The following is a 27885-nucleotide window of genomic DNA, read 5'->3' as shown; positions in this document are numbered from 1 at the left end:
CTATAAACTCTCTAAGTGTGTGAGTGTTTCGGACAGGATGCTCTCAACTCTCTATCTCTCGGTGTGACTATCTGTGTGCATCTATCTTCTGTCCTCAACACTGCATGGGTATATATACCCATATACAGCATGTCTTCTCGAAGGATTCGATAGATGGTCCGAAGGATCATCTTTCGGATACAATGCTTTCGAAGGATAAGCAGGGACCTCGAAAGATCATCTTTCGAGGACCATCAGTCGAAGCATATCTTTCGAGGTGATCGAAGGATCTACATTATCCTTCGATCACTCATCCTTCGAGCCAGACAACTTTCAACAAGTTTACTTACTGTTGACTGAGTCAAACCAGGAGGACGGTTGACTTGGTCAACTTACATGACTTACAAGGACATCGTTTACATTGTGACCGAAATACAGACAAAGTACAGACACAAGTGCACCAACACAAACAGGCAATGGGAGGAGAATCCTAGAACCCAGTCAACCCACCACATCAGATGAAAAAAAATATCCCAAACTTTGAGGGCCCACACGTCACGCGGAGGCCACTGAATTTCTGTCATCGTTCATCTCTCTTTCCAGGAAAATAACTTAATATTTTTTTTTAAGTTGTCAATCATATATGCATATGCTCTTATAAATTTAAACGTCATCCAATTATGGGTCATTCCTTTCACTTTATCCATCCAATTCATCCCATTGATAATTATGTTTGTTGCTGCTGAAGCTTCCACAACCTTCTCCACAATACAGTGGTCACCACTTTGTCGTCACTTCGAGTTTGGTGAAATTCTTTCAGCAACAAAAAACTTTAGCGAATCATTAGTAATTGGGCAGGGGGGTTTTGGAAAAGTTTATAAGGGTAACATTGACAATGGATCAGCTCTTGTCGTTGCAGCAATTAAACGATGTGATGCAAAGTCGAATCAGGGGGAATCCGAGTTCTGGGCTGAAGTTGAAATGCTTTCAAAGTTGCGTCACTGTCATCTAGTGTCTTTGATTGGTTATTGTAATGACCTGGGAGAAATGATCCTAGTATATGAGTATATGCCCCGTGGAACACTTGCAGATCATCTCCACAAACTTGGTACCCCACTTTCTTGGTTCCAGCGACTCAAGATTTGCATAGATGCAGCTCGCGGGTTAGACTACCTCCATACTGGTACAGATATTGAGTTTGGTATCATATACTGAGATGTTAAGAGCTCCAACATTTTGTTAAATAAAAGTTGGGCAGCTAAAGTTTCAGACTTCGGGTTGTCTAAAATAAGCCCAAGGAATCAACCATCGACTCATGTTAGCACCCTTGTTAAAGGAACCTTTGGGTACTTTGATCCAAATTATTTTACCACTGGAAAGCTGACAAGGAAGTCTGATGTGTATGGATTTGGGGTGGTATTGCTGGAAGTGTTGTGTCGGAAGAGGGCAGTAGAAGACAATCTTGATTGGGGAATAGCAACATGGGCTCTAGACTCTATCAAAGAAGGTCATTTAAAAGCTATAGTCGATTATGATATAAGGCGTGAAATATCATCAAAATGTTTAAAGGAGTTTGCTCGAATAGCTGAAAGATGTTTGGATAACCATCCAAAGCGCCGTCCTACCATGGCACAGGTTGTCCTTAGTCTTGAATATGTATTGACCTTACAAGAGCAAACCAATAATATGTTGCAAACTGCAAGCAAGACAATATTTGGTCAAATGACTAATAAATTTTCTTTCACTGCACATGGCCAGAGCATAGGTATTCCAATCTCCTCATCCATGTGTGCAGATTATTCTAATTTCTATGCCCATATTAATGAACACATAGAAAGGACTTCTCCTAAAACTTTTAGATCTATAACAGTCAATTCTTTTAGATCTTTAACAATAAAGTCTTTTTTTCTATTACCTCCTAGTTTTTGGAATACTTTATGCCAAGAAAAGAAATCTTAATGTGCTGAGAACTATATAGGTATGGAGTATGGATCACGCATGCTTAAGAAGTCCCATATAGGAATGGATTTTAGTTCTCTCATGCGCAAGAAGAGAAATGAGGAACCATCATTTTCCTTATTTGAATACTCACACTCTTTAAACCTGGCTCACCGTTTTAGTTTTGACCAGATTAAGGCTGCAACAAATAACTTTGATGACGCTCAACTTATTGGTGTTGGTGGATTTGGTAAGGTTTACCTAGGAATAGGTGATGGTGGAAAGACTAAAGTCGCTATTAAAAGACGAGCAAAGACCTCTGGCCAAGGACAACTGGAATTTAGGAAAGAGCTCGAAGTGCTTTCAAAGCTTCGGCATCGCCACCTTATGTCTTTAATCGGTTATTGCGATGAAAACGATGAGATGATCCTTGTACTTGATTACATGGCTCGTGGATCCACTACTAGAAAAGTAGCCAATTTACTACGGAAGTTTGCTACACAAAAAAATGCGTCACAAATTTTGACAAAATTGTGACGCATTTATAACGACAAAAAACCCCCAATTTTTTTAACAAATTTGCTACACAATAGTGACAAACGCTAATAACATATAACTCTGCCATAATTTCGTTATAAAATGTACAACTATATTGAAAGTGCAGCCACACATTTTTTTTTTGTTTGAGATATTTGCACATTTCATTTAAGAGATAAATGAATGGAGTTTAGAGATATTTGTTTTCTTATATTGACGTAAACGAATTGTATCAGATCTAAACCTAAAACTACTCCGCTACCACCTACTCCGCCGATCTAAACCTAAAACAACTTCAGGTGCCAAAACCCTACTCCGCTACCACCTACTCCGATCGCACCGCCACCATACACCGTTCAACACATCACCAAAGCCTCCTCCGACCAACTCCTCAGCAAATTCGCCGAACGAAAGTCACGGTTGACTCACCGGCAAAAGAGATCTGCTCAATCCACAGCGCCGGTGACTCGCCGTGAAATCTCTGAAGGTATATTAGCTGAACGGAAGTCGTTGCTGGTTCCTGTAGCGTCTGCTCCCAAATCTTCAGGCGCGGCTGCGTTTGTTAGGCAGTTGAAGGTCGGGAGAGTGAATTTTAGGGCTAGGAATTTCAGGAAGAGATCGTTTTTTGGAACAATCGAGAAGGTACGTTGTGTAAATCGATTGAGCGTTATGTGAATTCAGTTATTGCTGTTGCGAGTGTGCGCGTGTTTGATTTAGAGTTTTGAGACTATAAATGAATTAAATTCCGTCTGAATTTGATAATTGATGTGGTGTTTGTGTTTGTGTTGGTCTGAATTTGATAATAGTTGATATGTTTGTGTTTAATGTATGGTTTAGTTGTTGAACTAATAGTTGTTTAGCCCTAATTATGCATTAAGTCAATCAAACTTCTTCTGAATTTGATCATGGCTATTTTGTTTGTGTTTGATTTAGGGTTTAGTCAATTAGATTGTTGTTTATGCCCTAATTAAGCGTTAATTAATCAAACTTTGAGATCTGAATGTGTTAACTGCTATGGTGTTTGTGTTACTTAAAGGATGGGTTCAGTCAATTTGATTGTCGTTTATGCCCTAATTAGTCAAATTTCATCTGCATTTGATCATTGTTGTTGTGGTTTTGTTTAGGTTAGGGTAAGTGTTTGTTATAAAAAAATAAAACTGTTAGGTTTCTAGTTTGATTTTATGGAAGTGTTGATGAATCTGTTGACTACCGGTACAATTAGGTTGTTTTATAATGGAATTAATGAATGAAACTTGATCTTGATCTGTTGTGTTCTATATAATTGTATATGTATTGCGATAATAATAGTTCGTATACTGTTCTGTTTAGCTAATTTCATTAAGTGACTGTTATTGCTAATTTCATACTTTTTACTTGTTAATTTCTGCTAATTATGATTATAATAAGATTGTCAGTTGATTAAAGTGATTAGATTATAGTTGATTATTTTGGCATAATTATAGTGTCTTATGTTGATAAAATGGGTCAGGTGTCAGTCATCGTAGCTCTGATCATGGCCTGTGCTATCGGCGTATCTGCTAGTGGGATCGGATCCATCTTTGCCGATTGAAATCCGATCAGACAAGTGTTGTCTAATGGTCTATGGGAACTTGAGACCGCTGTTCTTCAATTTATTAGTCAAACTCCTCATGCTCTCACCTTTGCTCGATTCGCTCACAGGTTAGTTACTCTTTATCATGAATCTGCAGTGTTTATGTACTTCAAAATGGATCGATTGATGTTTGACTTTTATGGAACAGGTACGGGAGGAAGTACCAAAGTAGTAGGAAATGAAGCACAGGTACTCGATCTTCGCTGAAAGTTTGGAGACGATTAGATCGCATAACAAGAAGGGGCTATCCTATACTCTTGGAGTCGACGGTGAGTCTTTTCTGCTAGTATCAATTTTGTGTTTCTATTGATTGTAGCAAAGCTTCTTTTTATATTGATTAGTTAGCCTTATGGGGTTTGACTTTAGCCTATCAGTTATTAGCCATGTGATGTGGGGTTTGACTTGTGAATCCATGCAAGTATTAAGCCTATGTTACTGATTTAGTTTGTTGTTGGTTGGAACAGAATATGCTGATATGACATGGGAAGAATTCAGCAAGAACAAACTGGGAGCTGCTCAACACTGCTCTGCTACTAAAAAGGGCAATCACAAACTCAAACTCACTGATGATGTCGTCCCACTCACGGTATATATATAGCTTCTTTTACTATCTATCATCTTACTTACTTACTTGTCAATTGTCATGTGTGTATGTTGCAACAAGATTGGAGGAAAACAGGAATTGTGAGCCCAGTCAAGAATCAAGGATCTTGTAGATCCTGCTGGACATTCAGGTAAATCTCTCTAATCTTATGAACTAATCAGAATTTAATTGATGTGTTTATATCTTATATCTATATATGATATTGAGCTTATATATATCTAACCAACGAATAGTGTGTGGAACGCATTTGAGCGACATACAAAGTAGTTTCATTAAGGCCACCCATGTATTGCAACTACTTTATAGGTCACTCAAGTGTGTACACGGTAACCCTTAGCTTATAATCTACTAGTTACTAGCTAGAGGGTGTTTGTGATTGCTTATTTGAACTACTTATTTTGAAATAAGCAACTTCAAACTGCTTATTTAAATCAACTTATATGACCACACATAATTAGTTAAGCAAACCCCAAACACACTCAAAACACAATAAACAAATAACTGGTAGTTTTTGTTATGTTTATCATTTGCTAAATTACTAGTTTTTAATTTATATGGTGCAGAGGATGAATTAAAGCATGCAGTAGCAAGGTTTTGACCGGTTCCCAAACGCAGACCCCTCGAAGTGAAGGTGAAATTCTACAGTCATCCAACTTAAAAAGCTTCACTTTTGCCGAGCTTAAAAGCGCTACAAGAAACTTTCGTCCCGACATTGTTCTCGGTGAAGGCGGGTTTAGCTTGATTGTGGGAGACAAACTAATATGGAATGAACAACATATTTCCGTTTAACAGGTCATTTGTAGCGAAATAGTCTCAACGTGTGTATCAAACATGGTAAACAAAGCGACCGAAAACCTGAAATTGAGTCGTCTTCTAGGACGCGTTAGATAACGGGTCGAACCAAAGGCCGATGTATCATTTGTTTATCAGTATTTTTTTTTCTGATTTTCCTGCAAATTTTAGCAAAAAAGTGGGATTTTTCCAGTTTTTTTTTGGTTTTTTTAAATATTCCGTCACAAATATATACAAAGACTGGACTTTGAATACTTGTTTTTTAATCCAAACCATTCCTTCGGAGACTCGATCATGTTCATGTTCTGAGTGCCTTGTTTTTCACAGCTCTACTGCGTACAGGTCAAAATTTGTTCCTGGGTGTAATTCTGTGAAGGATGTAAAACCACACGCCTCAAGCTGACCTCTAGACCCAATAATACGCAGGCCTTTCAATTGAAATATGCTCTCTGGAAGACCACTTATGCCCGCATCGACTATATATAACTCTTTCAAAGATTCTAAACACCCAAGTTCCTCTGGCAATTTCTCGACTTTATCACAACCAAAGAGATTTAAATATTTTAAACATTTCATCTTACATATGTTGTTTGGAATATCTCGTAAGGATGTACATTTTTTTAGGTCTAACTTCTCTAAACATTCTAAACATTCAAGTTTCTCGGGCAATTTCTTAACGTTATAACAACTATCAAGAAGTAAGTGTTTTAAACATTTCATCTTACATATGCTATTTGGAATATCTCGTAAGGATTTGCAATAGCATAGCTCTAACTCCTCTAACACTCTAATCTGCATATATCTTCTGGTAACTGCTCCATATCCTGACAATTCCTAATTTCCAGTGATTTCAGATGTTTCAACATATAAATGCTATCCGGAAGATGCTGAATCTCTACCTCCCTCAATGAAAGCTTCTCTAGACTTTCTAACTGCCACAGATCCCTAGAAATACTCCCAGGAATACTGCCTTTAAGTTCAAGCTCTCTTAAATGTTGTAAACCACAAATAGTTGCAGACCAACATTCGAGGTTTTTGCAAGGGCATAGACCAGAATAAATAAGCTTGAAAAGATTTCCCATCCATGAGGATACAGGTTCATCTGTTTCCAATTCAAACCCAAACTTTGGCAATTTATTATTGGGGTGCAGTGGGCATATATGTATGCATTGTGCCATTATATTTGATGTAGCTTGGTTCTTCGGTGAGTAATACATAAAAGTTTTAAAATTTGAGTGAGTGTCTAAGCTAAAGTAGACAAGCTTTTCTAGACATCCAACTGGAGCATGAATTTCTAGCAGACAATAACATTTTGAAAGATCTAATATCTCAAGATTTGGAATCAGCTCAAGGTTAAGGTTACTCACCTTAGAACCCCTGATTTTAAGGTGTATGAGATTTGGACATTCAACCGGCATGTGGAGTTCGAACTCATTACATGCATCAAGATCTAACTTCTCAAGATTTGGGGTCATCCCGAGGTTCAGGTTACCCACCTTAGTCATATAGAGCATGAGCATTTTGAGGTTTGGACATTCAACGGGCATGTGGAGTTCTACAAAGTCAGCACATCCTCTAAGATCTAACTTCTCGAGATGTGGAGTCATCCCAAGGTTAAGGTTACTCACCTTAGAAAGACTGAGATGGAGGATTTTGAGGTTCAGACATTCAACCGGCATTTGTAGTTCTACAAAGTCAAAACATTCTCCGAGATCTAAATGCTTGAGATATGGGATCATCCCAACGTTAAGGTTACTCACCTTAGTACGACTGAGGTTGAGGAACTTAAGGTTCGAACATTCAACCGGCATATGGAGTTCTACAAAGTCCTTACATCCTTGGAAATTTAAATGCTTGAGATGTGGAGTCACCGTAAGGTCAAAGGTTCTCAACTTTGAATAGGAGAGGTCAAGGAATCTAAGCTTATTAAAAACCTGTCATGAGATGAATATTAATTAGTGTAATACAAAATATAACATTATATGCATTATGCAAAACAACCGAACAACCATTATTCTACCTTTCTTTCTCCCCCTTCCCAGAGTTGAGAGATATTGCTCCTTGCCATTTCAAGGTTAACAAGCTTATTTGCTCGAAATGTTTTAGGTAAACAACAAAAAGGGTATCCACGCCAACATAGTGATTGTAATGAGTCTGGTAAGTATTGGCTAACATCATCGACAACTTCCCTTTTGAAATTACCAGGGTTCACGTAAAGAAATCTGAGGTCCTTCATCTTTCCAAGACCTTTCATAATAATTGCTGGATTGAGATCTGTATCCTCGAGTTTTATACATTTTGTTTCTTGATTACCCTATAAATACAAAAACTTTTTATGAAATTTTTGTAATAACAAATAAAAATGTTCTAGTTTTCCACCTTCATATAAACTTGAACCTTACCAATTCATTAACCAATATATCTTCAATTTCCTCTTTAATCCATAATCGACTATGTCTACTAGGCTCATCAGGATGCAAACGCCGAACGATATTCCTGCCCATTTCTTCTAGATGGTCATGCATAAACAACTTCTCAACATCATCTTCATCATAGAGTTCAACCTTAGAAAAAGTTATCAAGGATTTTTGTACAAGAACTCTTAGACCGATCTGAGCATGAAATCCACGACTTTCAAGTATTCTGATTGCTTCCTTCTTCCTTTTACCTTTGAGTATGCAAGCAATATCCATAAATATTTCTTTTTGATCATTCTCTAGACCACTAAAGCTTAATTCCAATTTTTCCAGTGTTTCTTTAAGAGGAATTGTTTTCAATCTTCTGATGGCATCTGCCCATTCACTCTTAATTCTATCACAAAGAAATGAACCCAAAACTTTAACTGTTAATGGAAGTCCAGCAGCATAATGTATAACCATTCTTGATAGCTCTTCATACCCCTGATTTGGAATCTCTCTCCCAAATGCATACCTACTGAAGAGGCAAATAGCTTCGCCATCAGATAACAGATTGACATCATGAATAAAGTTCACTCGATGCGCCTTCAACACTTGCTCATCTCTTGTTGTGATGATGATTCTACTTCCCGTCTTAAACCAAGTAGGCTCACCTGCTAACGCTTCCAGCTGCCCTATATCATCCACATCATCTAGAACTAGAAGAATCTTTCGATTACCCATCATCTTTTTCATCATATTTTTTCCGTCTGAAACACTTGGTACAACAATGCTTTGATCATTTAACACAGTTGAAAGGGCGTGTCTTTGCAACTCCTTCAAACCCGAGGCTTTTGAAACTTCTCTTACATTTTCGACAAAGCTTTTACCTTCAAACCCGGTCGATATATAATCAAAAACAGCTCTCGCCAAAGTGGTCTTCCCACCACCTCCTATCCCCTTGATCCCTATCATACGAACATCATCAGAATCAATTTCTAAAGATGAAACCATGTCCGTTACCCGGGTTTCCATCCCTACTAATTTTCCATCGATGCTTGTATTAAAGAAATGTAGCTTTTGCGCAACCTCTTTAACAATTTGTTGGATGAATCTTGCTTCATGGCTGTGTGTTAAAGAAGATTCAATTAGATCACTCAGAATCCCACATGAATCATGAGAGGTCCCTATTAAACACAGATTATAAAGAAATAAAAGTGAAGGATATATGTACCCATTAACAGTGTTCTTCAACTCCATCCCAGCCAGCCCTGCTGCTTCATTTAGAGCATATCTCCATCTCCCAACATCCTCTTGCTTTTCCTGTTTGGGGAAATGCAAACCTTCTTAATATTATTAACAAATCAAGAAACTTTTTCTACAAATGCAGTGTTACCAGATCCGACGTCCTCTTCCTCTTCCTTGTGAACAGCTTAAAGAAGGAGAACATCCCGCGGCCCTTTTCATGTTTAGCAACAAGTTTTGCAAAGGTTTCCCCAAATGCCCCACTTTGGTGGCGCACTTCGGTGGGTTCCACATCATAGAAGACGGGGTAAGCAGTATGCTCGGCTGTCTTCTGGCACTTGATAATCTCCACCAGCTCGTCTAAGCACCACGATGAAGACGCATAGTTCTTGGAGAATACAATTATGTAAAATCTCGAGTCTTGTATGGATCTCATGAGCTGCTCCTTGATCCTTTCACCTTTGTCGATTGTTTCATCATCTTTGTAAGTAATAATGCCTTTATTCACAAGAGCATGATAGAGATGATCAACAAAGGTTTTGCGGGTGTCTTCACCCCTGAAACTTAAGAAGACATCGTACTTGAAGCTTTTTGGAACTGATGAAATAGAAGCCATTGAATGGAATGTATGATTTAAGGATCAAATGGAATGAAATGAAATATTGATTAAATGGGGGAAAGTTTAGTGTAGTGAGCTGAATGGAAAAAGAGACGAAGAATCATCAGGAGTTAGATATTTTTGTTTGGAAAGCAATGAAAGTACATGCAATTACGTGGACAACCTACAGCCTCTTATTTGGTCAAGAAAAAAGATAAGATTCTGAGCAAAAGGGTTATTCGAATTTGTGTTGGAGATGGTGGTGAGAGGCATTTGTGTTGGAGACTGTGGTAAGACCGTAAAGAGGCAGGTTGTAGAGGGTGGGTGGAGTAGTTGGATCGGTAGTCTGGACATGTTCTCTCTATAGGACTTTTCACATCTCGTCTCTATAAAATTTGTTTCTACATCCCTATAGGCCACAAAAGTCGTCCCTATAGGTGTCGTTGCTATAGAAGAGGTTTTAGAAACGATATGTCGTCCCTATAAGTTTGTGCAAAAAAAAAAATAAAAAATTAAACTTAATATTTACTAAATAAAAAAATGTTTATTCTAATATTTTTAAACCCTATAGAAATAATATGTCGTCTCTATAGGTTCTCTTTAAAAAAACATTCAACCCCTATAGAGACGACTTGTCATTTCTATTGGTTTTTTTCTTTATTAAAAAAAAAAAGATTTTCATCTATAGAGACGACATCATCTCTATAGGTTCTCTTTGAAAAATAAAAAAAAACGTATAAGCCATATAAAGAGGACTTATCGTTTCTATAGGTTTATAAAAGATAAAAAAAAATTCACCTATAGAGACGACTTGTTGTCTCTATAGGTTGTCTTTAAAAAAATTTAGAAAACATTTTAGCCTAGAGACAACTTGTCTTTTCTATAGGTTTTTCTTTAAAGAAAGATTTTCACATATAGAGACCACTTATCTCTATAGGTTTAAAAAAAAATTCACCTATTGAGATGACTTGTTGTCTCTATAGGTTTTTCAAAAAAAAAAAGAAAAAAAATCACTTATTCAGCTTTTTTCATATCAAAACCTGTCAATTTCCGGTTCACGACACATAGAGAATAATATAAGTATAGATTTTGGATTCCTCATGCCTAAGAATAATATAAGTATAGATTTTGGATTTCTCATGCCTAGGAAGGAAGTCGAGCAACCACCAGTTTCCGTATATGAAAACTCAGACTCTTCAAACCTATGTCACCGGTTTACTTTTGCCCAGATTAAGGCTGCGACAAATAACTTTGATGAGGCTCGAGTTCTTGGTGTTGGTAAATGTGGTAAGGTTTACTTAGGTGTAACCGATGGTGGAAAGACTAAAGTCGCTATCAAAAGACAACACAAGGATTCTGACCTAGCTTTGCAGGATTTTAGGACAGAGCTCGAAATGCTTTCAAAGCTTTCGCATCCTCACCTTATTTCTTTAATCGGTTATTGTGATGAAAAGGCCGAGATGATCCTTGTATTTGATTACATGGCTCATGGGTCACTAAGAGATCATCTTTACAAGACAAAAAGCGAACCATTGGCTTGGACTCGACGGCTTGAAATTTGCATAGGTGTAGCACGTGGTCTACACTATCTACACGCAGGTGGCAGAGACACCATTATTCATAGGGATGTGAAAACAACGAACATCCTCTTGGACGACAAATGGGTTGCTAAATTGTCTGATTTTGGGCTATCAAAGACAACCACGGATCACGCTCCTGTAAGCACATGTGCTAGAGGTACTCTCGAGTATATAGATCCTGAATACGTTCGGAGGAGTCGGTTGACTGAGAAGTCTGACGTGTACTCTTTTGGGGTTGTGCTTTGTGAGATCTTATCTGCCCAGCCAATCACTGGCCTAAAAATTGAAGATAGGCACGTGAGCTTAGTCGAATGGGCCTTAGACTGTCACAAAATGGGCGTTCTTGATCAGATTTTGGACCCTAATTTGAAAGGAAAAATTTCAGCTGAGTCCTTCATGAAAGTGGCGGAAACAGCTGTCAAGTGTCTTGCAGATTGTGGGATAGATAGGCCATCAATGGTTGATGTTCTTTTGGATCTCGAGTATGCTTTGGCACTTCACGAAAGGCCACTAAAGGGAACGTCAAAGGATTTTGATGAAAATCTGATGGCCTCAACAAGTAATACAAGCATCAGTAGTCTCAAGAAGAGTTCTGATGAAAATCTTATGGCCTCAACAAGTAATGCAAGCATCAGTAGTCTCAGCAGTCTCTCGAGTGAAGGCTCAGATGGTTCTGACACAAGTGTAGTTTAAGTAATGCAAGCATCAGTAGTCTCAGTATAGTTTTCTGATGTTTTGGATCTGGTATATCATTTGAAATTATAAGTTTCGTAAAGGTTATGTATACATTGGTTTTAAGCAAAGTAATGCGAGAATCGCATAGCTACATCTGGTAACTTATTAATAAGAGTAGTTAATGTATAATCTTGTTTATGTCATTTTTGCTTGTGGGAGGTGGAATATGAGGATAATCTCTTTGGTGGTTGCTGGATTCAGAGTTCTATCCGCAAAGCGCTAAGTGCCTTTGGTATTCGATACGCATGCTAACCCAATTCAAACATTTAAAAACGAAATTCAAATGTATATGTTGTATTCATTTTAGTTTTAATTTCAGATTATGATTTGAACAATGAACCCCCTTAGTTGAAGGGTGGCCTTAGCGCTAAAATGTTGCAGGGCGACCTGCCGGCGTCAACATTGGCATAAACTTCACGACCCCCCCCCCCCCGGTCCCTCCCTCCATCTCTCATCACCTCTCACACATTATGCCCTTCCAAGCTCTTCTACAAGGGTGGGGGCCTCACAAGCTGGATGATTTATCTAGGGCTGTTCACGAGCCGAACTGAACCGATCAGACCTTTGCTCGTGCTCGGTTCGTTTACAAACCGATCCGAACAGAACCGTGCGTTTTTTCAATCGAGCCAAAGTCGAGCGAGCGTCTTTCGATCCGAGCATTTTTCGAACGAACGTCAAGCGAGTATCGAGCATGGCCAAATAAACAAGGAAAGTGACGATGGGAGTGCTAGTTATTAGAATAAAGCTCAGTTTTCGTCCCTGATGTTTCGTCCAATAGAACACAAGTAAAAATTTAGCAAATAACAAGGAATACAAAACACTCAACTAGTTCTATCGAGATTAACTAAGTGGGAAGATAAATCGTCGACCGATTGAAACACACCCTTGTTCTATTAAAAGTTTGAAATTGAATGGATCGATTGAAGCTAAACCCTAGCGAGTTGGCATCTTGGCGAGTGGCGATGGAGAAATCGAATAACGATGGCCAACGGGGGTTTTGATTAGGATCTTGCACTTCTGAATCAAATGGCGGGTTGAGACTTAAGTATTGATCGACGTTTCACATTTTAGTATTTGAAATTTTGACTCAATTACTTAAATGGACATTTAAGTATTGGATAATAGACTATTGATATTGGATTTCAATTCTAATTACTTAAATGAGCTCTATTTGAATCTTGGACCAAACATTGTTAATGTTGGTTTCTAGTCATTTCATTAAAAATGATACACACACAAACACACACACACACACACACACACACACACATATATATATATATATATATGATCTTGGACCAAACATTGTTAATGTTGGTTTCTAGTCATTTCATTAAAAATGATACATATATATATATATATATATATATATATATATATATATATATATATATATATATATATATATATATATATATTAAAAAATAAATCGAGCCAACTGAGTCGAACCGAACTAAGGGGACCTTTGCTCGTGCTCGGTTCGTTTACAAACCGAGCCGATCCAAACTGAGCATTTTTTAAATCGAGCTGAATCGAACGAGCAAATTCCGAGCATTTTCTGAGCGAGCATCGAACGAGCGTCGAGCGCCGAGCAATTTGAACAGCCCTAGATTTATCGTTGCCCATTAAGTCAGGCGGACCAATGATTTTTTTTTAATGGGGTCCATTTTTTCGGTGTTCGAAATTTTCATAATAAAACGTTAAAATTTTCGGCCTGGTCCTCGTTCGGATCGGGTCATAGCGAGGTTTAAACTAGATTTAAAAAAAACACGAAAAACGAGCTATAAGGATTGAACCCATGACATCTTGTTGGTAAATATTGTTTATAAATATTTCCTTGTGTATTTGGTGTTTATACTCCTTGAGAGCATTTAGTGTATTTTAAGTTTCTAGATGTACACTAATATATATTACACATAATATACACATAGCACATAATTTTGTGACCACTAAATATATATATTTTTCCCTCAAAATATACATACTTATACTTGTTTAAAATCTTGAAGAAAACTCTATTTTCTTAACTTGTATTTTGTATAAAAATTAGGGAAAACCTTTGGTAAACATTCTTGAACAATTTTTGTAGAATAAGTTTCACAAAAGTTTATACTTTTCTAAGTGTCAATATTATATAAAAATTTTGACATAGTTTCCCCTAAAATGGAGGTTTTTCCATGTTTTAAACCATTTCTTTATTTTCTTTTAATCACCAAAACCTCAAGATTCAACAATTTTCACAAGTAAAGATCACTAAACCATCATACTTGTTCATGTGGTGAACTTGAAATTCCATAAAAAATGTGTAGTAATTTAGATCAATACACTAAACATATGGATCTACTTAGATTCAAGCTTCTTTGTAAATTTTTGTAAACTTTAATGAAAGTTTATTTCATAAACTTGATCATCCAAGAGTTTAGTAAGTTCAAGAACATGAGAAATCCATTTTAAAACCATTTTCAAGTTCACTTTAAAGATCTTCAAGTTCAACATCATGTTACTTCATGGATCTTTCAAGATCCATGCTTAAACTTGTTAGAACTAAGCTTCTAACAAGCTTACATATGATAGATCTAAAAAAACACAAGATCAACAACAACAACTTCATAACATACATCAAACAACACTAGAAATACTTGTTTTTCTTTAGATTATGTTAGTTCTTCATGTGTTCATCTTTTAAAGTTTAGATTTCTTGATGGTGTAACTTATACATACTACTAACATGAAGTAAAATAGAGTTTAGCATGCTTACTACTAGCTCTTGTGGCTAGGGAAGTGGCAAGAACAAGATGAAGAAGACAATGATGAAGAAGTGGTGGTTAAAAGCTCCACAATGAGGTCCTTGAGCTTCCAATGCTTCACACCTTCTTTGATGATCTTCTAGCACCTTAATGTAAGCTTGGAATGGCTTAATTGATGAATAAAAATGGTGGTGTATGTGGAGATGGGTATGGCTGAGAGCAAGAAGAGTGAGGAGGAAGAAGAGAGTTTGAAATTTTATGAAATGGTAAAGTGATAAGGTTCTTGGCACAATAGGTCTTTCTTATAATCACACCTCTCATCTAATGACCATAAGTTCAAGGAATAGCATCTTTGACTCAACAACGCTTTAGTCAACATGGGGGGGGGGGCATGTGGGTCCCATTAGACTATGGGGTATGGGGCGGGGGTTGGGGCATGGGTTAGATACAAACGCCCAAGTCACCACCCCGGGTGGGCTTGGGTTTCGGAGTGGCCCCATTGGCAGGGGTTTCAGCCCGGGCGTGGGGCAGGGCTACGAACCTGACATGGCAGGATCTCATTGGCCAACAAAACTAGTCGTTTGGGCTAGCCGTTGGGCTACCTAGTTGGGGATTTACCTGGAGTGGGGGGTTTTCGTAAAATCGTTAACAAGACACGATACCATAGATCCAAAGAGATTAAAGTTTAATAGGGTCCAAATGGCTGCACGTAAAGACGTCGAGCGAGCGTTCGGTGTTTTGAATAAAAGGTGGCGAATATTGGCAATGCCTTGTCGATTATCGGACAAGGATAGATTGGAAACGTGATGTATGCATGTATCATTCTTTACAACATGATTTTGGAGGATGAAGGTAGAGCGGTCTTTACCTACTATGATGACAATGACCCCCAACCAGATAACGTAACAGTTACAGACGAAGATAAATCAACAAATGAATTTTTGATCAAGTCAAGGGATATACATCACAACCTTCGATCTGATTTGGTGGATCATGTTTCAACGATTCCTGGGTTCGAAATCGACGAAGACGATGAAGAATGATTGTTTTTATTTTGATACTATGTTTTTTGTAATTATTATGTATGTTTATGTATTTTTTAATGGTTTATATATATATATATATATATATATATATATATATATATATATATATTAAAAAATGATGTGGCTTGGCCACGCCACCCCATCCACGCCCACCATACCCCTATGAACTTGGGTTTGTGTATTGAGTGCCCCATAATTCACATGTCAGCCCATGCCCCAAACCCCCGCCTCACCATACCCCACGGTCTTAGGGTTTTGCGATATGGATTTCTTCTCAGTAACTCGAAGGTAAAACTTCAAATTATCTCTCGATGATGCCATGAACTTCAACAGAGTTTGGTTATCTCTGATTTGAATGTGTGTGTTCTTTCAATCGAAATGTAAAATGCAATGAACATTTTTACGAAGGTTTCTTGGTATATTCGAGAGCGGTTGTGGTTGAAATTTATTAGACAAATATATGATTAGTTTATAGTAGAGGGTTTTTTATGTAAATATGTAATCTATTTATACCTCTTGTAATCTCATTCATAATATACAAGATACAATTTCTACAATCACGTTCTCTTATCAAGTTTAATTTGGTATCAGAGCTTTCTTCTCTGAAACCCTAGACTGCCGCCAACTTCTTCTCAGCCAGCACAATCCCTGTTTTCTGAAACCCTAGACTCCCGCCACCTTCTTCTCAGCCAGCACAGTCCCTGTTTCTATCTCTTTTTCAGCCAACACAATGGCCCTTCTTCAACCTTTCTCTGATGCAGCCAAAACTACCCACAATTCCCATAAGTTTGCATTCAAACTTTCACCCACAAACTATGGCTACTGAAAAGCCATTCTGCAACTCTTTTTGGTTACAAACAATCTGTATGGATATGTGGATGGTTCTATCCCTTGTCCATCAGCAACCATCACGCCTCCCTCACCATCAGCCGACCAACCTACCCCCATGCCACAAGACAATCCGAACTATACCAACTGGATCTCCAATGATGCACATGTCAGAATGCTTCTCCTGTCAACTATTTCTGAATCAGCCTTTGGTCATGTTCAATACACTATCACATCACGTGATCTGTGGTTAGCCCTTGAACGAGCATATGCTCCAAATACCATCTCACGTGAATTTACTCTCAAACAACAGCTTTTGAAGATTGCAATGAAAAGTGATGAATCATCGTCATCTTATCCTGAACGAGCACAAGAGTATGCTGATGCCCTGGCCAATATTGGTGAAACTGTCAAAGATAAAGATCTCCTTATGTTAGTTATTGCTGGCCTACGAGATGAATATCATAGTCTTAAATGTAACATTGTTTCTCGCCAAGTTCCTCCTGCTTTCAGTGAATTACATGCCCTACTTGCTGATCATGACTTTCTGGAAAGGAAAACCGAACCCGTGCCCCCTACTCAAGCCTTTTCAGCCGTCACCAACCCTACCTCCCCTGCACCTGGCCTTCTCGGTCCCAGCCCCAACCCCACTATTCAGGCCCTTTGTTAGTGTACTACATCTATTGACTTCGTCTTGTTTCATGTAATAGAATAGGATAGGATAGAATATCCAGTGCACGAGGTTCGAGAACTGAAAAGTAGTGATTAAACAAGCAGGTCCGCTTATATGGACATTGTCCATATAAGCGAACCACCATCAAACACATAGGTCCGCTTATTTGGATGTCACTATAAGCGAACCAGCATCACTATATATAGGTGCACATGTTAGTTCATTTGGTACGAATCTGAAAGTGTAACGAAGTGCTGCCAAATTGCTTCCAGGTTGTAAACATTGTCAAGAATCAATATAAGAAGCATTATATTTAGTTTGAGCGTCTGATTCACTGATTCCGCCTTTGAATTAGATAAACGACTCTTTTGATCGACTCATTCAGGGTCAACGACGATCCAACAAGTGGTATCAGAGCTCAGGAGGAAGAGTTTAGCTCAAATTGGATCCGTTTTCTGTCTTCTACACCTTCTTTTTCAATTTGAACAAGTTTCCACGGTTAAAATTGGACAAATTTTTCAAAGAATGTGTATTAGTGGATAATAACAAACCCTTGAAACTTTCTGACTAAAATTCGAGCTAAATATGGACAAAATGACCTTCGAATATAGGTCCGCTTTTTGATCAATACACAGGTTCGCTCCAGTGAACATAAGTTGTTGTAGTTTCGCTCGAAAATACCTAGATCCGCTCGAAAATCATAAGGTTCGCTCATTGGATTCGCTAGAAACTGCTTAGGTCCGCTTATTCGAACTGTGTAGATCCGCTCATTTGTCATCAAAGGCCCGCTTATCCATACCTTGATAGATTCGCTTATTTGGTTCAACCGGAGATCCGCTTATCTGTCTAATCAAGTTCGCTTATTCGGTCAAGTTGTTAGTTCGCTTATTCGGTCATTGTGGTTGGTCCGCTCATTTGTTCAAAGGAGTCTCGCGTATTTGTCCAATCTGGTTTTGCTCATACGTTCAATCTGATTTCGTCCAAGTGTCAAGATCATTTCACGAAAATCGAGTGTCAGTGTATTTCAAATTACTTGATATTGTTCAAACTGATTAAGTTTGTTTGTTTGCTTCCAGGTCATTGACTTTCAGGTGTTTTAAAGATGTCAAACAACGGTGAAGAGTTCTACAACACATTCTACAACGCGTTCACTTCCGAATCGTCAGATAGAAGATCTGAGATGAAAGAATATTCAAGAGAAATTTCGGAGAATTTGAAGTTCGAAAACATGTACGGAAGTCAACAGAAGCCACCAAAGTTGATGAAAGTCGAAGACTATAATTGGTGGAAAAACAGATTTGAAGGCTGGACTAAAGCATTTGCTCCTGAAAGCTGGTTAAAGCTGACAAATGGATACATTGAACCAGTGAAAGAGGGAGGAGAGTTGATAGATCCAAAAGAGTACACTGACATTGATATAAAAAGTGTTGTGGCTGAATCAAGAATGATAACGTTGATCAAACAGTCAGTGAGAGAGGATATCATCTCTTTACTTGAACAGGAGAAAACTTCAAAGAGTTTGTGGGAAGCGTTAGGGAAAAAGTGTGTTGGTAGTAATGAAATTGTTAAAAACAAAAAGAAATTGTTGCGTAAAGAGTTTGATGTGTTCAATTGCATGAAAAATGAATCTGTTTGTAAGATGGTCGAGAGATTTGGACATCTGAAAATGGAGTTAGCCAGATATGAAATCTCATATCCTGAAGAAGAGATGGTGGATAAATTGTTTGATGCATTGCCCAGTGATCAAGATTGGCAATATTTTGCTCTTATGCTGAAGAATACAATCAAGCCTGGTGATTTAAAGATTGATTTGCTGATTGAAAGGCTTGAAAGTCATGAGTTGGAGATAAAAAGATCGAAAGTCAACAGTCCAGCTTATCAGCAGAATGTGGAACTGTATTACAGAGGAAATATACCACAAGCTGGGTCTCCAAAAACAGCATTCTCTGCAGAAAGCTCGAGTTCAGTGAACAATGAAAATCTTCACAGTGGTTTTCACAGTGGTTCTTCTTCAAATGCTTCAGACCAATCTGCTTCAAAGAAACTATTCCAGTGTAATATCGCAGTAGATTTGAAGAATGGACAGAATTTCAGCGAATAATCGGCAAAACAACAGATGGTCTTCTTGGCATCTGTACTTGAATCGTATGAATGCCTCGTTGCAGGGAAGATTGGCAATACCAATTTGGCGAAAGAAGATTATGATCAGCTAGACCTCGAAGAGATGGAACTTATGGATATAAGATGGTGCATGGCTAGTGCGGTTCGTCGAGCACAGCGGTTCATGGAGATCACGGGGAGAAAGTCAATTGGTGGTCCATCTACAAAATTGGGTTTTGATAAATCCAAAGTGACATGTTTCAAATGTAAACAAAAAGGTCACTTCAAGCGCGAGTGCAAAAATGTGTATGCTGCTGATGATTCTGAGAATCCTTTCACCGAAGATTATTACAAGAAAGCGATATACCATCAAAACAAGTCTGAGCCACCAAGGTTGAAACAGCAAGAAGAAAGATCAAGAGCGCTTGCAGTTATCTACGACGATGAAGGATATGATTGGAGCAAAGAAGTTTTACCTGAACAAGATGTTGTTGGGTATGCTTTTGTTGCTGATGCAGATCCTGACAGGTGATGGAAAGCAGACTATGCAAGATGGGAAATTGGAAAGCTAGATGAACCTTTCAAAGAAGCTCAAAGAGCCAAACGATGGAATGAAGAGTTAGAATGTTACATGGATCCACGGGGCAATCCGGTTGTCGACCCATCAAAAGTGGATTTCAAAGCTGTAACAAATCTGCTTCCAAGGCAAGCTACTTTCAACACACGAAGATTATCTAATAAAGAGTATTTGCCTGACTTGGAAAAGAAGATACGAGAGGTTTTTGAAGCAAGTCTACCGAAGGTGGTAGAGATGAGAAAGAGGAAAGAAGAAGAATTGAAGAAGTTGATTGAAGAAGTGAAGGCTGATGCGAAGACTGCTGCTGAAATGGAACAGAAATCTGAAGAGAAAGGAAAGGCTGAAGAGAAAGAAGGAAAAGAGGAGAAGGCAGTGAAAGATCAGACAGCTGAGAAAGAAGATTTGGTGCTGAAAGAAAATGAGGTAAATAAATCTTCTGACTCATCGAATGTTGATTTAGTTGATAAAAATGAAAATAAGTGCAGGAATTGCATGGAAATGTGCAAAGCCTGTACAGAAAAAGATGACATCATAAAAATAAAAGAGAATGAAATGAATAAACTTGAAGATGTTTTAAAAATGAAATGTAAAGAAAGAATTGAAACAGAAGAAAGTTTAAAATTAAAAGTTGAGAAGTTAACACAGAAATGTCATGATCTTGAAGAAGAAAATAAGATTTTGAAAGAGAAATGTGCCAGAAAATGTGTTAATTGTGTTGAGAAAGCATATAAGTTTCTAGAGTTACAAAAACAATATGATTCTTTAAAGTGGTTGAGTCAGAGAGTACAAGAAGCTTATGATACTTTGAAGAGTCAAGTCAAAAGTTTTGATCAAATATTGTCAGAAACTTTAATCACTAAAGAAATGTATGAAAGAAAGGTTAAAGAAAAGCAAATTGAATTGAATAAATGTGTTCATGAAATTGCTAATCTTAAATAAGTTTTGGCTGAAAAAGAAAAGATTGTTACAAAACTTCAAAGTTATCATAACTCTTCGTACATTCTTGAACGCATCTTTAATATCACACCAGATGACAAAGATACTAATAATTGTAAAAAGGGTATTGGTTCAGAATTTTATCAGGTACCACCACCATTGAGAGACAATTATACTTTTTATGATGAGGAAAAGGTGGCAAAGGGTTTGAACATAGCTGACCAATTACCTGAAAGTATCGATGTGATTTACACCAAATCTGATGATGCTAATGATTCAGAGGTGGTGAGTAAGGTGGTTGATAGTGTTTTGAGAGATGAGTCTACAAAAGGTAAGTCTGAATCACAGGATGAAGATGAAGGAAATCTTTATGATGGATATCTGAAAGATACAAAATCCGAGAAGAATTTGAATGATGATTCAAAAGGATTGGTTTATACCATGATTGGATCGGACACACTATTCTTAGATGTTGTTTTCCCGATTCAGAATGTGATTTCAGAGAAAATTGACAAAGTTTTCAAGATGGTTGAAATTGAGAAATCTGAAATGTCGAAGTTTGCTAGTAAAGGTTACAAAGGTTCTTATAACAAACCTGGTTCTAAGAAGAAAAACATGAAGGCTGGTTTGGGTTATAAAAAGAAACAAAATCGGAACAAAACTGAAATGCCAAATTTTCAGACAAAAATGAGTTTTGTTCAAGGAAAAAGCTTCACAGAAGAGGAAAAACTCAAAATTGGACAACAGTCTAATGCAGAGTTTGAGGCTATGAAAAAGAAACAACATCAGGCCAAGGAGGTTTCAAAGAAAGTGTGTTTTAAATGTGATCAAATTGGACATGTTGCACGAAAGTGTCCAAATCCAAAGCCTGTTAATGTTAAAGAACAGAAATCTGAGAGTGGGAAACCAAGGTCAACCAGATTTGATTCGAGACAAACTTGGAGGTATACTACAAACAAGTTTGCCTCAAATCAAATTTGGAAATCAAACCCGAACAGGTTCAATTCTAGACAGACCTGGAACTCTCACACACCCAGATTGAGAACAACACAGAGATGGAGAACATCTGTCGATATGACAAAACCTCAAGAGTTTTGGAAACCACGTGTTACTCAAAAACAGAAGATTGAAAAACAGACAAATTTTTACAAACGAGGAACACCAACAAGTCAAACATGGTCTGTTAAAAAACATGTCAATCCGGTAAAAGACGATAAAGTTGAGGTTAAAATTGATGATGTTTTTGAGAAAAATGAACGGAATTATCCAATTTAGAATTCATGTTCAATTACCTGAGTCTAAACAGGCTTGGGTTGCTTTGTTCAAATGATCAAATTGTTGATTGTGCAGGTGCTCAATGATGCTGAAGATTGTGAGAGTATTAGTTGGAGCAGCCTGGCACAGGAAGATGTTGATGAACCCTGGTTTTGTGTCAAACAGGGAGTTTATTTGTTGATTTGTGTATTGTGTGTATTGTTTGTTGTTAAGTTTGTTTGAATAAGTGTTGATGGACTACGCCGAAACCCTCACGGCTGAACAAGCATGATTACTGTCACAGGTTGAAAAACGGTTTTCTAACTGTCAAAATCAATGGGTTGTAAATCATGGGGGTACTTGATAGTAGATTGTCTGCAAATCAGAGCACTTTAAGCAGAAAATGGATGGCGAGACAAAGCTATCAGTATCGGGTTGTCAAATTTTTAATGATTTTGCATTTTAGGGGGAGAAAAATTGTTAGAAAATACAAAAACATTAGAAAATTTGAAAAAGCCAAAAACATGATAAAATTCAAAAATTTTGAGTTTTGCGTAAAAAAAGAGGAAATGATAGTACATCAGTAGACAGTTACAGTATGCTAAAGAAATGTAATGATTAAATAGCGTTAAACAGTCTCACTGATGATATGCCGATAGGTTTTTATACAGTTAGTAAACTTTTTCGGGATATAAACCTAAATTCAAACACTTGCTTATTTTGTAGGGAACACTACTTGGATATATAGGTAACCCCTGAAATCTTGTTTGAAAGGTCCCATATTCTGAGATACTAGGTCTTTATACTCAGTGATATCTGGGGTATTATTCCGGGACTTCTGCTGTATGGAAGTACTGACCTAGTCCCCGAATAATACTTTCTGCATAATGCTTGAAACATAGCATCGCCCTCAGCAAGCTGATGAAACAATAAAATTGATAGTCGCTGCTGTTGTAACTAAAAGATCCTCTAAAGGGGACACACCAAAAGTCGAGCCGTCATCTCTCTGCTGAACGGAAGTTCTGACCTGAGCTCTCACGTTTTCGCATCTAACCCCTTTACAGATATCATCTGTGGTATACTCACCTGTAAGACTGAATATCTGGGATTCTGGATACGGGAGTATATTCAAGAGGTGGGACACATGAATGAGTTTAAGTTCTTAAAAACACCTAAATCGTATCCTGAATTAGTTGAAATTTGTATGAAAATTTAAGTGGATCAGTATATCGACAATCTAAGTGAATTGTTTAATTCTTAACGTGTAACTAAGCTCAATGGTACTTGTGACTTGTCAAAAACTGATATGATCCTCTGTCGCATACTCAAAACAAAAATATTATTTGTAAATATGTTTGTACATATTTCTTACAGCTTTATATTTTCAGAAAATACAAAAAGATTTTGATTTCTGCTTTATTTTCGACAACCGATGTCTGAGTTGCTGAGTTTCAAAATCTAAGTAAGTTGATTGTGTTTCTGAAAATAAAACAAGTTCATTAAGTTGTAACTTGATATTATAAATCAAAAATTTCAAAAACAGTTTGTGATATCTCCAAGGTCATTAGTTTGGACTTGGATGATAAACTGTGAGGGAGTTGGATTCTTTAATGGTGCCATATCTGTTGAGTTGGTTGATAGGGGGAGTACATTAGAGGATTTGATTGATGATTTTAAAATGTTGTTACTTATTAAGTGTATGAGTGATTACAGGAAAAGTACAGGCTTCGATCCCAAAAGCAAAGACTGAGGGGGAGTCTGAAGACAAGCTGAAAGAGAGGATGAGCTTGTAACTGGAAAAACTAGGTGTCGATCCCTAAAAGCACGAAAGCTTGACGAGAGGGGGAGCCAGCTGACAAAGGAAAAGTTGATGATAGAGCTAATGATGAGATCTTGCTGAAAAAGTCAAAGAGAGAAGATGATCAAAGAGAAAGATTGAAGGATACTTACATTGTTACAATCTGAACGAGATGGCAAGATGATCAAGACTGAAGAGGTGGCATAACAGAGAATGGTCACTGAAGACTTCGTCAATATCCGAGGGGGAGTCTGTTAGTGTACTACGTCTATTGACTTCGTCTTGTTTCATGTAATAGAATAGGATAGGATAGAATATCCAGTGCACGAGGTTAGAGAACTAAAAAGTAGTGATTAAACAAGCAGGTCCGCTTATATGGACATTGTCCATATAAGCGAACCACCATCAAACACATAGGTCCACTTATTTGGATGTTACTATAAGCGAACCAGCATCACTATATATAGGTGCACATGTTAGTTCATTTGGTACGGATCTGAAAGTGTAACGAAGTGCTGCCAAATTGCTTCCAGGTTGTAAACATTGTCAAGAATCAATATAAGAAGCATTATATTTAGTTTGAGCGTCTGATTCACTGATTCCGCCTTTGAATTAGATAAACGACTCTTCTGATCGACTCATTCAGGGTCAACGACGATCCAACACCCTTCAGTAACATGCTAACCAACTTAGTCTTCAGGCTAATCAAGTACCATCTGTTCCATCATCAGCCCAAGCCTACTACATAAATCGACCTAGTCATAACCGAGGTCAACAAAGTAGTCAAGGTCAAAACAATAGACGTGGTCGGGGCCCCTAAAACCAGACCCGAAGCTCATCCTACAACCAGAACCGCAATCCCTTTCCATGGGCTTCTACACAAACTATGGTTTATGGGACTTGTAATCGATGTGGCATTGGTCACATCCCTTCTCACTGTCCAAACAGGGACCCTGCTACAACTCGGGGACGGTCACCATCAGCAAACTTCTCAAATGTTCGCTCTCAAGGTTCCTCATCTTATCGTCCAGACACAGGTTCTACTAACCATGTTGCTTTTGATCTCTCTAGTTTTGACTATTCTGAGCCATATCTAGGTGGGGATAATCTTCATGTTGGTGATGGTATGCCTCTTCCTATTCTTAATATTGGTTCAACTCTTTATTATTCACCAAATAAAACCTTCACACTCAAAAATATTCTTCACGTTCCACAAATTAAACAAAATCTCCTTTCCGTTCAACAATTTTGTCGTGATAACAATGTGTTTTTTGAATTTCACACTGATTTCTTTTCTGTGAAGTACAAATTTACACGCACTACCCTCCTCACGGGTCCCAGCAATGATGGTCTCTATACATTATGTCTTCCACGGATTCAAGATGTTCCCAAAGTTGCTTTCTCCACTGCTCGTGCTTCCTTCAAGACTTGGCATCAAAGACTTGGACACCCTCATTATCAACTTTTAAATACTATGTTTTCCAAGTATTGTTTACCTGTTCCTGATAAACGTGTAGTTCTGTTTGTGACTCTTGCTGTGTGGGAAAATCTTCCAAACTATCTTTACCTTTATTTGATTATCACAGTTCACATATTTTGGATTTAGTTATTTGTGATGTATGGGAACCTGCATCTATTTCTTCCTATGATGGTCACAATTATTTTTTGTTATGTGTGGATCATTATTCCAAATTCATGTGGTTTTTCCCATTAAAACTTAAATCTGATGTGTTTGCTATTTTTAAACAGTTCATAACAATGGCCGTACGACAATTTAAAACAAAACTTAAATCAGTCCAGACAGACTGGGGAGGCGAGTTTCGCAAACTATCTCCTTTCTTTTTAGAACGTGGCATCATACATCGACTCTCATGTCCACACACAAGCGAACAAAATGGTGTCGTTGAGCGGCGTCACCGTTATGTTGTTGAAACTAGGGGTGTTCAACATCGGATTATCCGCTTTTCGGATATCCGAAAATCGGATATCCGAAAATTTCGGATAGTGGATATTGACATCCGAATCCGAATCCGAAAGTTCGGATATCCGATTTTCGGATATCCGAACTTTCGGATTCGGATTCGGACATCCAAACGGATAATCCGAAATTTAAAAAAAAAAATCATTTTTCTATGTAAATGACGACTGAACCTGTTTCAAACCACCAATTCAACCATCTAAAACATCAAATAACATTCAAATTTAAACAGTTCGGTAACCAATTCAAAACAAATCAAAGTTTCAAAACAAACCACAAACATTTAAAACAAGACATAAAATCCAAAAGTAGTTCGACAATTAATCAATAAAAACGATAAACATCCATAAGCGCTTGTAAACATCCATCCCTTTAAACCTGCAATTTCGCAATAACATAATATATATAATATACACACACAATGTATCAATAATATCAAATCTAGTAAAGCATGTTACCTTATGAAGCAGAAATTGAAAGTATCCAGATGAAGATTCGAAACTCAAAAACCAAAGATTAGCCAAGTATCTACCATCAATTTCTTACTTTTACTGTAGTTTTTTTTGAAAAAATAAAATAAATCAGAACCGTAACTCACCGTCGGACAGAAAGCCTTCGTTGACTAGAGATGGAAGGTGGAAGAAGGGTGAGATCAAAGATGGGAGATTGATAGGCGAGACTGCGACGGTGTATTATTTGTGAAAAAAGAAACCCTAGATAGGGAAAGAAATAAGAATGGTGAAGGTTTGTGAATGCGTGTGATGTACAGTGAGTTTAGGTTAATGTATTAGGTAAAAAGGTAATGGATATTATATATTAATTAATATATCTTTTTTTCTATTTTTTAAGTTTCGGATTCGGATAATCCGAATATCCGAAAATTTTAAGAATTAACATCCGAATCCGAATCCGAACTTTCGGATTATCCGGTTTTCGGATATCCGAAAATTCGGATATCCGAAATTTCGGATATTTCGGATACGGGTTTTCGGATATTTCGGATTCGGTTTCGGATTCGGATTCTTTTGAACACCCCTAGTTGAAACAGGACTCACTTTACTTGCCCAATCTCACGTTCCACAAAAATTTTGGGACTTTGCCTTTGGGACCGCAGTTTATTTAATTAATCAGATGCCTTCTCGTTCCAACTCACATATTTCTCCATTTGAAAATCTCTTGAACCGAAAACCGGATTATTCTTTTCTTCGAGTATTCAGGTGTCGGTGCTACCCACATCTTCAAGCATATAATTCTCACAAACTGGATTTCCGCTGCATCCCTTGTGTGTTCCTCGGCTATAGTACCTTACATCATGGCTATAGGTGCTTTGATCCCCAAACAGACCGCTTGTATGTTGCTCGTCATGTTCGATTTCATGAACATATTTTCCCATTTCAGCCATCACCCACCTTCTCCCTACCGAACCACAAATCCACACCTCCTTACTACTCCTCCTATTGTAACACCTCGTAAAATCATACCCAATAAAATAAAGACACGTGTCATGTAAGATAAAAGTGTTAGGAACCCGGATCAAGTTAAAAGATGTATGGTAGGATTTAAAAGTGTCAACATGTTAATAAACACCTCTGAGCGACCTAATTATAAATCCCAAGACCTTAATCATTATGATAAACATCTGATATATTTAGAACCGGTCATTCCCATAATAGATAAATTCAGTTTATAAAGAATTTGGGTATTTAAATAATGTTACAACAAAGTTTATAATTAAAATTCTTGTTCAAAAGAATTAAACTTTATTCAAGTGCATGACAAGACTCTCCACAAGAATCCAAGGATGTGTAAGTGCATGGCTAGGCATGCATGCCCTTTCAGAACTGATCATGTGGTCCCATACTGTTACAAAAGACCCAAGATTCGAACTATCAAAGTTGCAAGGCTTTAGGCTTATGGTCCGCAAGCGCTGCA

General features: G+C 37.6%; 2 protein-coding genes, 1 non-coding gene and 1 pseudogene across 3 annotated transcripts; 3 read left to right on the top strand and 1 right to left on the bottom strand.

Annotated features, from left to right (window-relative positions):
- Window positions 1–708: 708 nt before the first annotated feature.
- Window positions 709–2454, top strand: LOC110875325 (annotated as a pseudogene).
- A 200-nt stretch (window positions 2455–2654) lies between these two features.
- On the top strand, window positions 2655–5658 carry LOC110877238. Its single transcript, XR_002556863.2, has 6 exons — window positions 2655–3096; window positions 3944–4134; window positions 4215–4335; window positions 4531–4652; window positions 4731–4800; window positions 5234–5658. It is a non-coding gene; the product is annotated as an uncharacterized LOC110877238 (transcript).
- A 338-nt stretch (window positions 5659–5996) lies between these two features.
- LOC110877237 (TMV resistance protein N) lies at window positions 5997–9821 on the bottom strand. Its single transcript, XM_022125394.2, has 5 exons — window positions 9255–9821; window positions 9093–9181; window positions 7865–8984; window positions 7483–7776; window positions 5997–7396 (listed from the first exon to the last, which is right to left on the bottom strand). Exons 1-5 carry the CDS (start codon window positions 9717–9719, stop codon window positions 6242–6244), a joined length of 3123 nt encoding a protein of 1040 aa, XP_021981086.1. The 5' UTR covers window positions 9720–9821; the 3' UTR covers window positions 5997–6241.
- A 966-nt stretch (window positions 9822–10787) lies between these two features.
- On the top strand, window positions 10788–11974 carry LOC110877239 (receptor-like protein kinase FERONIA). Its single transcript, XM_022125397.2, has one exon. The coding sequence runs from the start codon at window positions 10802–10804 to the stop codon at window positions 11972–11974; it is 1173 nt and encodes a 390-aa protein (XP_021981089.1). The 5' UTR covers window positions 10788–10801.
- Window positions 11975–27885: the final 15911 nt, after the last annotated feature.

This window comes from Helianthus annuus, chromosome 9 (assembly GCF_002127325.2).
Source record: "Helianthus annuus cultivar XRQ/B chromosome 9, HanXRQr2.0-SUNRISE, whole genome shotgun sequence".
In the NCBI taxonomy this organism is placed as follows: domain Eukaryota; kingdom Viridiplantae; phylum Streptophyta; class Magnoliopsida; order Asterales; family Asteraceae; genus Helianthus; species Helianthus annuus.
This window is presented reverse-complemented; position numbering and strand designations above follow the sequence as displayed.